The 14,455-nt window shown below is 40.8% G+C and overlaps 1 protein-coding gene across 4 annotated transcripts in view; it reads left to right on the forward strand.

Annotated features, from left to right (window-relative positions):
* The first annotated feature begins 319 nt into the window (after positions 1-319).
* unc5a (unc-5 netrin receptor A) overlaps positions 320-14,455 on the forward strand; it is a 124,480-nt gene continuing 110,344 nt past the window's right edge. For all 4 annotated transcript variants that reach the window (XM_079352277.1, XM_079352278.1, XM_079352279.1 and 1 more), the window contains exon 1: positions 320-913. In XM_079352277.1, coding sequence (XP_079208403.1) covers positions 820-913 — 94 coding nt within the window. In that variant the 5' untranslated portion in view covers positions 320-819. The remainder of the gene's footprint in view (positions 914-14,455) is intronic.

Consider the following 14,455-nt stretch of genomic DNA (forward strand, 5'->3'; position numbering starts at 1 on the left):
ACTCAATGACATGCAGATGTGATCTCTCTGATTTGTATGCAAAGCATCGATCTGATTCCTATCATACAGGACTGAATGTCATATCCATCATTTTCATGTAAGCTAGAAGACAGATGAAAAAGCACTATTGCAAAGATACGGATGAAATAATTTCCATTCCATCTTTGCATTACCAATATGTGGCTGGTTATGCTTATTCAAGATATGTAAATGTTTGAAAAACAGAGAGGATGTACCGGCAGGGCGCGCTGAGGACGCTCCGTTCCCAGCCAGCAGCGAACAATCCGTTCCTGGTTTTGCTGCTCCGCTCATCGCAGCGTACACCTTCTCTCTGAATCCCACTGAATCACTTCAGCATTGCTGTGCAAAGCAGATGTGCCGTCTCTGATGCCAATTCTTTACAATTTTCACATTAGGAGAAGGTTGTTCTTTCACGCAAGGGTGCAAAAGTGACAAGAAAGCAACCGAAACTGCCTCCCTCCTCGGCTCAGTGAGAGAGAGAGAGGGAGACTTGTGAGGAGGACAGCGGCTTCTTGGAGAGAGAAAACAGTACAGTGAACCGGCAGCGAGCAGGGAAGAGGTTTTTTATTTACCACACCTGTGATGCGTTGTTCAGAGCAACGAGGACGCACGAGCGGGATGCTGATGGCCACGCTACCGCACGAGGATATGTGTTGAGGGAAGAGACTTGGGCGTTGTGTAAAAGGCGTAAAGTGCTACAGAGGACACTCTTCGGACCCTTAAGAGCACCGTGTAACAGTGTTTCCGCTCTACTCTGCCTTTTTTTAAACTTAGGTGATAAAAAAAAAAACCACGAAGATGCCCTTACTTCTTCTGGGCCCCTTTGTCCGCTGTAGGTTCAGCGCTGCGCTCCTCGTGCTTTGGCTCGTGCTGGAAGGCTTCACCTGCACTGGTGAGTTTTACTATGACATCTAAATCCCTCTGCTTCATTGTGCCGCTAAATATTTATGTCGGGGGTGAAAAGGCAGTAATTGCATACTAAAGAAGATAGCAGCAGTGTGACAAGTTGTTTGCTTGAAGGATTTCTTTTGGTCCGAAATGCAGCCAGCGCGTGACAGAAAGAGCACGTTATTGTTCTTTAATTCACCAGCAGCAGTCACACTCGTCAATTAGCCTCAGACTTCAAGGTTAAATATGAGTGCGTTCGCAACCTCAAACGTGTATATCAAGGTGAAAACTTGAAGCACGCGTGAAAAATGCTTTGTCCAGCTTGCGTTGTGTTGCAAGCAAATGTGTTTAAAGGCAGCGTTGCACGGTTTATAACGGGGTTTAATTTCCCCGTCGCTGCTGCTGCTGCTGAGAGGGAAGTTGGAGATGCACCTGCTTGGATGGAGCAAAAGCTGCACTTTAAGACACGTTTTAAGAGACGGGCCCGTGAACAATAAAATGCAGTGCTCGGGCAAAAACATTGCACTTATTCCAGACTGTCACATAAACAACCTTAACTGCATTTCTACGAGTCTAATTTAAATGCAAAAAGAATATCCGATCGCTGATCATTCTGTTATAACATTTTTTTTTGTTTGTTTTTTTGAGCGATGTGGACCGTATATTAAAGTGTCTTTATTCATCCATCGGATCGGATGCTGCTCTGCTGGCTGCAAACAGGATCATTCAACTCCACGTTTCTCTCCGACCGGGACTCATTCCTGCTGCATTTGCAGTATGCTGACAGCTTTACGGAGTTGTTAGACGACCTACTCGCGCTGATGACTTATATTTTATGATGCAGCCTCTTGCCCAGACACTAGCAATGGCATGCAAATGTGCTCTGATGTACAAAACAATCACCGACAGTGATGCTGAGCTGTAGTTTGTGCACAGTCTGGAGATAAGTTTAACCCAGCAGCTACGAACCAGGCATTTCTATTAACGCCTCATGCAGTTGAGATTCCTACATTAGATTTTCACTTCAAAAATGTATTTGTTTTAATCATAGAATTTTTTAAAAGTCAGAAAAAACTAATGTAATTTAAAATGATAATCTAAGACAAATCAGTGCATTACAATAAACGCCTTGTTCCCCAAAATTCAGCACTTGACAGTTTGTCCTCTTGACTATTTAAAAAAAAAAAACACTTCCTTTCTTAACCTATTCTCCCTGATACTCGATATTCTCCTCACCATGCCACACAGCTGGGAGCTGCTGTTGAGTAGAAAAAAAAACCCATGATAATTTCACACGTCATTTGCCTTGCACTTGTTTTTTTTTTTTTTTTTTTTTTTTTTTTAAACTGTTAACCTTGCTTTGGACAGAAGGCAAACATGTTTAAGTTGCTGTAATTGTGTCTCTAGCTTCAGGACACTGAGATGATGAATTAAGAGGGCTTTTCTCTTGCATTAATTAGTGTATAATTATGAATATATTAGGATTAAATAAACAGACATGCTCCAGGGACCCCATATATCAAGCTAAGTAAGTAGTTGTGCAGTGATATTTACAATTCATTTCAAATGCATTTTGAAAAGGATTTGTTTTGAGTGTTTTGCTGGTTATTATGGTATGGATGTTCTGTTGCAGTCTCTCTCTGCTCTCTGGTGTGGTTGGTGTATGTTCTTCATGCTGTCATGTGAGTTTTTAAGACCCTAAATTCCCATAGGTGTGCTACTCTTTGTTTCTTTGTTCCCAGTCTCTGATAGACCGGAGCTCTGTCCAGGTTGTTTCCCTGCCGCTCATTTAAAGCATGCTGGGAAAAGCCCTTCTGTGACCCTGAATAGCAACAAGCTTGTTAATAAAATGTTGATGAATTCACGGATATAGGTGATTTCATCCTTCTCTGTGTTCTGAATCACAAGGCAGACCCATATCTCTGTTTCAGTCTGTCACTGTCTATCATATATTAGCTCAGTGCAGGCATCCTTATCAGCTCCCATCACAGCTTAACAGCTACTTTTCATGGGACAGAGTGAGTCCTCGAGAAGCATCGGAAGGTAATTTTCTTCTTTGGACATCAGGGCTGTGACGGTCTCAGCAGAGATCAGACAAAGCATCCACTGAAGAGAGGCAAGGCGCTGACTCTGCATTTGTCTGCATCAAAAGCCAACTTTTTTTTTTTGCAGGAAAACACAACGCAGTCAGTGATGAAGGTAGGCCTGTCAATCTAGACTTTGAGCAAGCTGAGCACTTTCCCGTTCACTTGTGAGTGATCTGACGGGCAGGACGACGGGGGTAGTTTGTGCTTTCAGCCTTTGGAACAAAGAACTGTACTGCTTTGCCTGTGTGTGTGCAAAACTTGATGTTTTCAGCATGCAAAGTGTGTGTGTGTGTGTGTGTGTTTATCTGGCTGCAAATGATTCCGACTCCTGTTGCTTCTATTCTTTCCCATTTATTTAAAGTTGCCTGTTAGTGTTTTGTGTTGTTAGTCCCTTGTTGCTTCCTGGAGAAAAGATCATCAAAAAGCAGCTATCCATGCAGAGAGAATAAAAAACCCTGGCTTTTCCTTTGTTTTGCCCGACGTGTGTGTTGCCAAGCAATTGTTGTGTGGTTCAGCGAGGGAGCATGGGATTTGGTATCAGGCACCTTCCTACTTGTGCGAAACAGTCACCTCAGAGCAATTTGCAGGGGGTGTGAACCTTGCAATGATGCAAGGAGATGGCCATTAACTGACAACAAGCAGAAATGTTTGCGTATTGTAGCAATGTGCAAGGTCCCATTTCTTGATACAGTAAAATGAGGGAATATTTTTCCAGACGTCTCATCATTCTAATGTGAATCATTCTGAAGTTGTCTTTCTCGCAGCCAGTTTTGTCTCTCCTCATTGACTCGCTAAAGAATGCGATAAGGAGAGCGAAAGCTGAAATTAACATAATTTATTGGGGGGAATTGCCTTCTGGTCAAAGGAATTTAAATCCACTCTGTTTCTGTCCCATGGCTAATGCATGGCAAATGATCGCCATGTATTTGCCCGGATATGGTCTTTTACAGGGAAGTAATAATTTACTACCAGAAAGATTTTTTTGTTCCCTTTAGTCTTTTTGGATGAATTCAAATGACTCAGAAAACGGGAGGGCTTGTTCACAAGGGGAGGGAGATTTCATATAAAATTATTTATTTTCTCATCTGCTAATATTCAGCCTCTAAATTAGCATGATGTACAAATGTAGAATACATCAGGCAAGGAGGCAATTATGCTTTGGAGAGAAAAAAAAAAGGAGGGGGAAGAATTTAAATGATTTTACTTCTCACAATCAACAATGCCTGTTAGGATTTCTCTGCTGCTTACAGAATTTGAGTTGCACAATTTTAACCATTTAAAAGAGTGTTGGCATGGCTCAGGAATAATCCGATCTCCTCACCCTTCAGCACTCATTGGATAGAACAATGCATCTGAGAGTGGACGTGGAATTCTTCGTGATTTGGGTGAAGCGAGAGTTTAGCGTTAAACAACTTCCAGCCAAAACTTTTCCATGTGGCATTCTTTTGTGCAACGCTGTAAAAACTTCGTCTTGAGTACTGCCTGTTCATCTGTTGAGTCTCAGTTCAACAGTAGAGTAAGCTATACTGTGGCTTCACTGCGGCTCACTTCAGTGGCATGAGCCTGAAAAAGACTGACCTACAGAAGGAAATTAAGTTTGCCAAAATAACATCATGATGAGGGTTTTTAAAAGTAAAAATTCAACTTAGGTCTGAAATCAAGAGGGGAAGATGTTTAAAATGTTTGTTGTTGAGGGGATCAATTCTGATGCTTTTCAGGTAGTCAGGGAATCTAAACTCTGAGCACATTTACTGCTGAAGTTATGCTTGATCTATATTGGAACTCCACTTTCATGCAGATATCTATTCACAGAAATGAATCAGTCATCATATGAATTCTGTCGACAGCTACTGGTATCATTAGCACAGACAATGCTACGATATTGATGACCACAATGACTGTCCTATCTGTATCAAACTAAGTTACAAAATGTACTACGGACAGAAACCAGAACACTTCACTTGCTGAAATCTTTCAAAAGAGATAGGGATAATCAAATGTACTTTTTTCAAGTTTAATTTAACATTTGTAAAAGGAAAAAAAGACGTGTTGATTCTTGAATTCAAGAGGATTGAATTCTCCTGTCCTCGTCTAATTTCTACTTTCTGTGGTTGATCAAGGAAGATACAATTATTCTGGTTAAATGAATAAAACCACATGGCAACACGGGTCGTATTTAATATTCGACGCACCGTATCTATCGAAAGGCTACGTCCATGTGTTTACCATTTGCAAATGACAATCTTTGAAAAAAGAAAAGGAAGGACAGAGGCAATACACGGAGGATGAACTTAGCAGATGGGAGGAGTTGGGTGTGATTTTCTGCAGTCGGTGCAGAGGCCCTGCAAAGGCACTACATCTCTGTCAAACTCTGCCCTTTTGTTTCAATTACCCCATTTCTATGATTCAGGTCTATGTGCGAGCGCTTAGGGGTGGAAGATGGGCTGTTTCCCCCCCTGCAAAGTGGTGCACCACAGTCGGTACCTGCACTTTTCCACCCAGGTAGCATAAAATTGACCTTTAACCTTCAATGTGGGGATGAGATTACCCTATGTTTCAGTGGGAAGCTGGACAATAATTCATAGAAGGCCATTGTCTCTGACATGGTATCAGCAGTTGGGTGATTGTTCTCAGACTTGCAGTTGTGTTCCTAACCATCCTGTGCCTGCACGCTGCCTAATAAATCCAAAGGCCACCAACAAGAAATGGGGATGAGCTTGTTAAGCAGAGCACTGGGTCTTTTCCTGGAGGGTTTAATCGAATGTGCTTTTCCCCGGGTCATTTCTCTCTCTTGCGTCTGCCGCAGAGAGACAGAACACGTAGAACTGACCTCTGACCTCTAACCTTTTCTCAGAAAAAAAAATGTTCACCTCAGCAAGAACATGAGACATGGAAAAGACACAAGTTGATGCCCTGGAAAAGGATCACGAGAGAAATAGCTCTGCTGCTGCAAAAAAAAAAGTACCTTCTTGCTCCTGAACATATTTGAAATAATATTGCTCACCACAGCAACCACAAAACGATATGGTGGACTGTGTTGGTGTTTAAGAGCTAATGCGGCCCTTAAAAAACAGTGGAACTTGTTAACTCATGGCTAAAGTAGGATTCTGGTGTAACTGAATAAATAAGTAACAAATATTCGAAGCCAAATCTGATTCGACTAACAAAATACTAGGTCAGCTGTGTTTCTCCAGGTTTATCTGCTCGGTGTTGATGCAACATGTTTTGTTGTTGTTGTAAATGTAGAAAGGAAACAATAAGATGTGGAACAATTCTCTTTGTTACTATTTTAAGTTGTGAGAAATAAGAAATAATTCTTTGCAATACCCAGTGCGCGAGTGTGTTTTCTAACCCCGAAGGACACAGGAGTCCAGCCCAGATTCCAATAGATGTAGGATGCATCCCAAACACAGGTTTGAAATGGAACCGGCATTCTGTAAAATGCATTTCTCAGTTGGCCTTACAGAACGGTGAAACGTGTCAAAGATGCTCATGCTGAAATCAAAAAAGTGCACATAAATTCCACCACCCCAAATGAATGGTAGGGAAAACACTGACCGGGTTCAAGCCTACTGCTTGCTTTAGATGGAGTAATGGTGTGATAAGACTGTAGGCCTTTGTTTTAGTTGTGTTTGTTTTAAGTGTACATGATGTACTGTCTCGCTGTTCACTTTGTACAGTGAGAGTAGTGGTGTGTTAGGAGATGTTCCCAGATCCTTCCTGTTCTCTAAGTGATCAATACTCTTCTCCAAATGGTTAATTGGCCATCAGTCACTGTCAGAGGAAGCGCTGAGAAGCCCAGAGGTGTCTCGGTGCAGCTCATAATAAGAGAGTGTCCAGTCCTCTGGGTCCTCTTCTGGCCTTTACTTCAGGCCAGGTGGTGGCTGGGGGAAGCAGATCTGAATGCAATATGGAGAGCCATAGATTAATAGTTCCTTAGTAAGGCCACCAGGGAGCAATGTGAAAGCCACTTCCACTTCATCATACAGTGGACTGGATAGAAAGTGTGTGGAGCATATAGTGGAAAAGGAACTTTGAATCAGTGTGAAGGTCATTGGATGTGAACTGGCATTTTGCCGATTTCATCAGTTAAATGTCATTCTGTTAAATCCAGGTTTTCTGTTCATTAAAAAATTCCTATCAGATTAGGTATAGTAAACGTTTCAACATCCTCTTGTTAAATCAAGGACAACTGATCTGCTGTAATCTCTCACTAACCTTTTAGTCTGCTATTTAAGAAAGCAAGTTACAAGACAAGGACTTTTGTTTGCTGCTTCAACCTTGAAGAGAAAACGCACCTCGAACCCAACGTATGGCTTATTGGTATGCTGAGCACTGTGTTGCATGGCATGTATACATAATTAGAAATCACCTAAGGCTACCCACACAGCCCTACTGGCGCTTGATTGGCAAGGGTATCTGAGGGAGCTCAGGCTCAGCCCGATCCAGAATTTGTCATCTCGAAGTGATTTTGTTGACAAGACAGGAGGCACAGTGACCTTTCCTAATTATATGTATGTGTCCAGGCCCTGATCCCTTAGGCAAGCAATTCAACTGAGTCAACAGAGCGGTGACTCTCAGAGCACATTCTAGCCCAGACAGCATGTTGTGTGATGTAAGGTTAGAATATGCTGGGTTTAGCAGCAAGCTTTTTAATAATTCAGTATTGATACAACATTACAAATGTCAGTTGTGTCACCTTTTGCTTATAGATGAACAAACTCAAAGATCAGGTCAGATCAAGTCTTTCCGCCGCTGCCTTCTTCTGCTTTTACCTGAAATCATCACCAGAAGTCATTCTGATGTTATGCAACAGTTCTCACGTTGCTTCCAACAAAACATAAACCATTTATCATCCAGCCTAAATGCGAAGCAGTGAGAGAACAGCCTCTCTGATCTATGTAGGTCCCTGCGTTATTGTTTTTCCCAAACAAACCATTTCCTGATGTGAAATGAGGTCTGAACATTACAGATTCAAAGCTTAAAGCGAAGCAGCAGATTTTCTTGGCAAGACCATCAGGAACACGAGGCTTATAGAAAAACACATTCAAGTCCGTACTCCCGTAGAATTTATCATGACAACTCAGCTGCCATTGAAGCTTGACACTCCCTTTTTTACAACACCAACAACGCTTGATCATGGCTTCTATGGATTTAACCGTCGGCTGACAATGCATTAATGTCAAATCAAAGTGTGTTTTATACCTACAATATCTTGTTCCAGTGCTTGGTTCTCAAAAGACGAGTACAGAGAAGCTTTGCTTCTGAAATGTTTTTGTTAATTATCCATTAATTTCCAGTCTTACGTTACAGGCAGAATTGTTTTTTTTTGGTTTGTTGATATTAGAGAAAGAGACTCCTATAATTTGAAGTAATTAGTTATTCAAGCAATGGCACTGCATGTTTTCAAAAGTTTCAGGACCTAGGAGCTTTTGGTCTCCATTGTTAGCGTTCAGTCTGATAATGAATGTAATGTTGGTAATTGATGTATCTATTATTATTCTGTGGGTCTTGCTCATTTAGGCCATGCTGTCAAAAATGGTAAATCTGATCACTCTCATATTTTCTATGTACAAGACCAGTGTCTACAGCAAAATAACACTCTGAAAGGTGGGACGAGTGTCAAATGATGATCGACTGGCCTATAAAACACGATGTAAAACAGTTATTTTAACTGTTAATTAATTTTTTTCATTAGCTAAAAATTGGCACAAAAATGAACACCCATAGGCACGTTAAATTATTTACTACTTATGAATCAGTGGGCTCAGTTTGTTCAAGTAGTGGGCCTCTTCAAGCTCTATTTACTCTTTAGATTCAATACCCTTACTGGATTGTTTAAGTTAAAAGTTGGCAAGCAGCTACATCCATTATGCACTGTCCTCTCAGCCTGATCCTCTATCATCAACCTGCTGAGTCTCAAAGCCCGGCAGATACACTGTTTTAGACATAGTCATAAACGGAGAACCAGGAAAACCTCAGAAACATGAGATGAAGCAGTCATCCACCAGTCTTAGTGGTTGTCAACATTTGAAGAAAAGTAGCCTGCTTAAGGCCGTTTTACCTTTGCTTTAAACGGTGCATGTGCCCAAAGCAGTGAGTCTGTCCTGGCTCTGCAGGGGGATGATTCTTTTCTCAGGCACCTTGCCGTCATCAACTTTTAAAATGGACAGGGGTCAATTTTCCAACAAACCCACAACAACTTGTAAACCTCTTGTTGTAATAAAACATGTGGTGACATTAAAAGCTCGTAAAGCTGTAAGTTATGATCAGCCAGCATCAGGATGGGGAGTTCTATAACGTACATGAAAATAATCTGCCCGTTTGTGAAATTAATACATTTTCTGCATCACAAAATCAACACAGTGATTTGTAATCCATTTGTTTTTTGGGTTTGGCTCAGAGAGAGAGAGGAGGAGCAGGGTGAAGAGGGAGAGACAGGGAGATGAGAAATAGGTGATCTGGCAGCTCTACAGAAGACACGTAAAGTTATTTTAATGCAACACAAACTATTTTGACATTGTCTTACCCTATATCTTAATGGAAAATATATCGATATATCCTGTCGATGTATCGCCCAGCCCTAATGCACACCATATTCCTCATTTAATTGGAATAATGACAATATTCAGATTGCGAGGAGCATTCTTCAAATGCTTATGCATTACTGACGGTCTCCCATGATAAGCTAGGTACACTTTACAAACCTGAGCGGTTAGCCTTCTTTTGTAAGTGCAGAGTATTTCTGTTTGGGAGAGTAAGTGAAGGTGGTGGAGTAAGTGAGGAGAGAGACTGGTAGTCTGACGTAGTGCTTGTATGAGTTACGCCTTGGTCAACATGACGGAGCAGCCGAGTGCAGATCAAGAGCGATTAGCAGCTGTAAGAAACAGCAGAACAAATCTACATTGAAAACTTTCCGTACAATAAATAATTGCAATCAAATTCCTCTACAACTTATTTTGTCGATATTGGAGACTAATCATTGCAGCCCTACTCTGGCGCTGGTTGTGGATGCTATTGATAATGTGTTTCTGAGTAATAAGACTCAAAGTTGTAACTATCAGCAGCAGAAACTTAGAACTGCTCATTAACTTTCACACGTTGAGGCCAATTTGTGTCTTAATGGTTCTTTTATCAAAAGTCAGTTAATGTTGTACACGACCAGTCTTAGGGTTAAGTCAGTTGGGTGCAGTGACATCGGCACAAAATTCGGCGTGAGCAGATAGAAGATAAATTGCGGTCTTGCTGGCGTCTAAGCCTCCCCTGTCATCAAAACAGGGTGATGTCACCGTCCTGAAGTGCCTCCACTTTAGTCTAACAGATGCCAGCTTGACTTACAGTACACTGAATCTAATGTGCGTTTGTTGTTTATGTACTTGAAAGGGCTTTTACAAATGACTGATTGTAATTTTGTTGTTGCTACTTTTGGGGGTTGGCACTGGTCAGTCCATTCAGCAAAAACAACAAAGGCCTGTTAACTTTAATTAAATTTCCCTGCATGCAGTTGGGGCAGGCAGACGTCTGGTGACCAGTAAACAAGAATCGAAGGCATTATTTGTTAGACGTGGCTGTCGTTTAATTAATGGGGGGGTTGGTGTCCAATTTCAAGCAGTGATTGAATGTACACTGGCCTCAGTTAATAAGATATTGTTAACAGCTCCGTTAATTGCTTCATCCATCCTTTATTTCTGAGGCAATGTAGCAAAAATATACTCCTAATGCAGAACATCCTATCGCTCATATAAGCTGATGACACCATAGAGGAATATAATATAATAATTGGTTTGATTCACGCACCCTTGGACTATGTTTCTGATACACTAATAAAATATAATGACTAATGTTGGCCAAATGTAATATTTCTGTTGTTTGCAGTAACATCTTCACATGCCTGTCACGCGTCCTCTGAGGTGTGGGAATCACACATATATCCAGTGAGCGGTCATAAATGTCAGCCAATTGTATATGGCCCCTCTATCTGATGGTGTTGCTTATATTCATGAATACGGAGCAGCATTGTAAGTCATTCCGAATAAGAGTGTCTGCCAAATGTTGTAATTGTGTTGACAATAGCCAATGGAGTCAAATGTGTCGAGCTATTTTCCGTTATGGATGTTTTGATCACTGTCATGATGTAAAATCTTTGCTCCTGATGTTAGTGACATGTCAGGAGTCAGCAGGACACAGTTATTATTATTATTTTTTTTCATCTTATCGCATGCAACGATGAAGCAACATGAGACTCTGATCTGTTAATCATATTCATTTGTAACTGGATTTCAACGTTTCAACGTTAAAGCTCTTGTATTGTTTTCGGCATTTTTTTAGATTTTATTTTTACAAGAGTTGTTTAATTGTTTAATTTGTGCAGCAATTGGAGAGCCATTGACTATTTTAATTAATAAAGAAAATTAAATAAATCACCAACAATCTCACACATATACTTGGTATATACTTAAATGCACATACTTATCATTTATAATGTAGAATTTTGTAAAGTTACTGTATAACTTGCTGTGATGTAATCTAATCCAAAATATCAGCCTTAGTTTTATAGACTGAAACCCGAGACTAGTAAATCTTTTTATCTTTGCTGCAGGGTTTCCATCACTCACAATATGTCAGTTCACACGAAATAACATACGCTGACTTCTCTGCAGCTAATTATTAGTCCTTACAATTAACTATAGTCTATTTTTAATTTCATCATTTTGTCTGAAACTACAGTGTGTTCATTGTATTGTCTCTCTAATATCATCAGATGACTCTCGGCTCAACTCTTGCCGAGATCTTTCGGAGCTCCTCTGGTCCAGGCTTAGGGGCTCGAGGGGGCTCCTCTGATGCAGTGCTGTGTGGGGAGGGAGGACCGGGTCTGCTTAATCTCCCCCAGACATGACAACTTCATAAAAGCACATTAATCCACAGAAAGCAGGCGCTCTCTGGAGGGTTTTGGAGTGTTGTTTTAAGAAGGGAAGCAATGTCCGACTTAAATCTGACTGCACCGTCCTGAGGCTCTGAGAAGGTGATCCCTCTTCACTTAAGGATTTTCTAACAAGGGAACCGAGAGAAAAAACTAATAGATTAAATATTAAGACATATTATTTAAAAATTGGGTTGATAAAGGTATAAAAGTGTGTTTTTGTTTTTGCTGATCTGAATAAGCTGGACTAGGATCTAACGCTTCCTCCCCCCTTTTACTGCTGCTGAGCCTGCCAGTGTCTCACTTCTTTTCACATTTTTTATTATTATTATTAAGACTCACAAAACACATTAAACAGGTCACTGTCTCTTAGTTATTTTTACCAGACATTACAGTGTAATGAGTCTTGAAATCTAATGTTACACATGGTTGGTGTTATCTGTGATCAGTGATTACATGTTTTGTTCCGTGGAAATCTCAACTCCTCTTATGAAAGATTATTCTTTAAATCTGCCACAAGTTTAAGGACCTGAAATAGAGATTTTATAGCCAGAATAACCTCCATATATGTTTAACCGAAGACGTCATTATTGGATACTTACCATTCTAAAGTCATACATCTGAATTTTTATTTTTATTTTTTAATTACTTGAGTAAAAGCTCGGACGGATTGGTTTCAGGCTGAATCATCACAAAGCCAAATGAAATTTAGCTTATTTTCTAATTTCTTGGTCTGCATCATACACTGCATATGGCTTTGCTGAAGTAATTATTAAGTAATAACTTTTCTGGCTGAGTCAGAGTGTTCAAAATGTCATTCTTAAACTTTTCCCCGCCATTATTTTTTATTTATTTTCCTGCAGAAATGTTACCCTGTGAAATCCTGAGCTTTTGAACTCAAGGGTGGGGTAACTGTGTAAGAAGATGATTTTCTAAACACAAAAAAAAAAACGTTTTATCTTTTCGCACTAGGATAGAGAAGTCTTGGAGTCGCTGTTCGGATTTCAAAGTCCGGATTTGTTGTGCTCAAAGAATCAAGATAAAGTTGTTGGCAAAAGAAACGGTTTTGTGTATAAAAATGGGCTTCCTTGCTTGGATAACATTAGACAATACAAAGGGGCTTTTTTTAATGCTTGACAGCCTTCTGTTTTCGTGGTATCAGATTTGTCTTACCTTTCAGAATCCATTATATTCGTGATCAGCATACCTTAACTCGTCTCATCCATTAGAGGAGGCTTAGAAGCTGACGGTTGATCATTCTGAAAAAAGGGATTTTTGCATTATCCCTGTAAAATTGCAAAACACCTTTCAAATAGTCATATCCACATACTAATGTTCAGACAGGCTTCATTTCAAAATGAAATTTTTTAGGACTTGGAAAAATATATATATATTCAAACTTTATCTGTGCCTGTCCTGCGTAACAGTCTGTCATTTTGAGGGAAGCCATCATGGGATGCAAAGAGCTTCCACAGCCTGAGGCGCCTAAAAGCAAACAGTTGGGCTAAACATCCCACAAATATGAAGCAGCCAAGGAAAACCATGAAGTGCCTATAGACAGCAAACACTCGTTGTTTGTCTGTGGTTAATAACCACTAAGGACAACACTTCACTCATCCCGTATCTTTTGTAAAGGAACTAAATGCTGTCACTTGATTTGACATTTTGGGATGGACGTAGTCGAGGAGGAAGAGTTGGAGACTCTGCAGTTGTACTTAATTTATTGTGGAGAATGTGTTTCATAATTTGTTGTAATGCTGGCAAAACGCAGCGTAAGCATTTGACTTGGAAGTGTAATTTGACAAATCTGCACCATTTCATTTATGGGCACTGAGGCATGATACTTTCTTACCCTGTTTTCTTCTTCCCCTCTCAAAACATGATGCCCAACTGTACAAATTATTTCAATCGCCAGAAGGTGTTTGATTTATGCTGAGTCTAAGTTATCAGCTCCAAACAGGCCATGTAGCTACTCTCTTATCGTCCTACCCAGCCGCCTGCTGAATTTCTGCATGTTTTTCACTACAGCCCTAAATGTGATGACAATAGTCATGAAGAGAGCACAAAGAACGAAAACTGCCACTTGCAGCAAAAATGAGAGCCTCCCCCTCTCCTAATTTTTGTGTCGGATTCTCCTGCATTATGTTTGACAAGAAGGGCTGGCAGCTCTATGCAGCAGCGCGACCAGGGCTGTCGTGGGTGCTGCCCACCCCGACCCCTGTCATACAATTAGCTTTCTGCTTCTCAGATAGCTAGAACAAAGGTGAACTTGAGGGAGCGGAGGCTGTGTTCAGTCATAGCGGCGGGGTGTGTGTGACACGCGGATGACTCCAGGGCACTTTCTTGACCAGAGGAGTCGTTGGCTGTCACGAAACATCACTGTCTCCCTCGCTACTAATGGCATCTCTAGATTGTGCGATGAGGAACAAAGGCTGGTTGTATGAGATACTGAGGAGAAAATAGAGCAGCCCCATTTGGGCTGTAGGCTGTGGTTTGTGACAGCAGCTGCAGACCTATGGATGTGTCATGACACACACAA

The sequence above is a fragment of the Symphodus melops genome (assembly GCF_947650265.1).
Source record: "Symphodus melops genome assembly, chromosome: 9".
Classification (NCBI taxonomy): domain Eukaryota; kingdom Metazoa; phylum Chordata; class Actinopteri; order Labriformes; family Labridae; genus Symphodus; species Symphodus melops.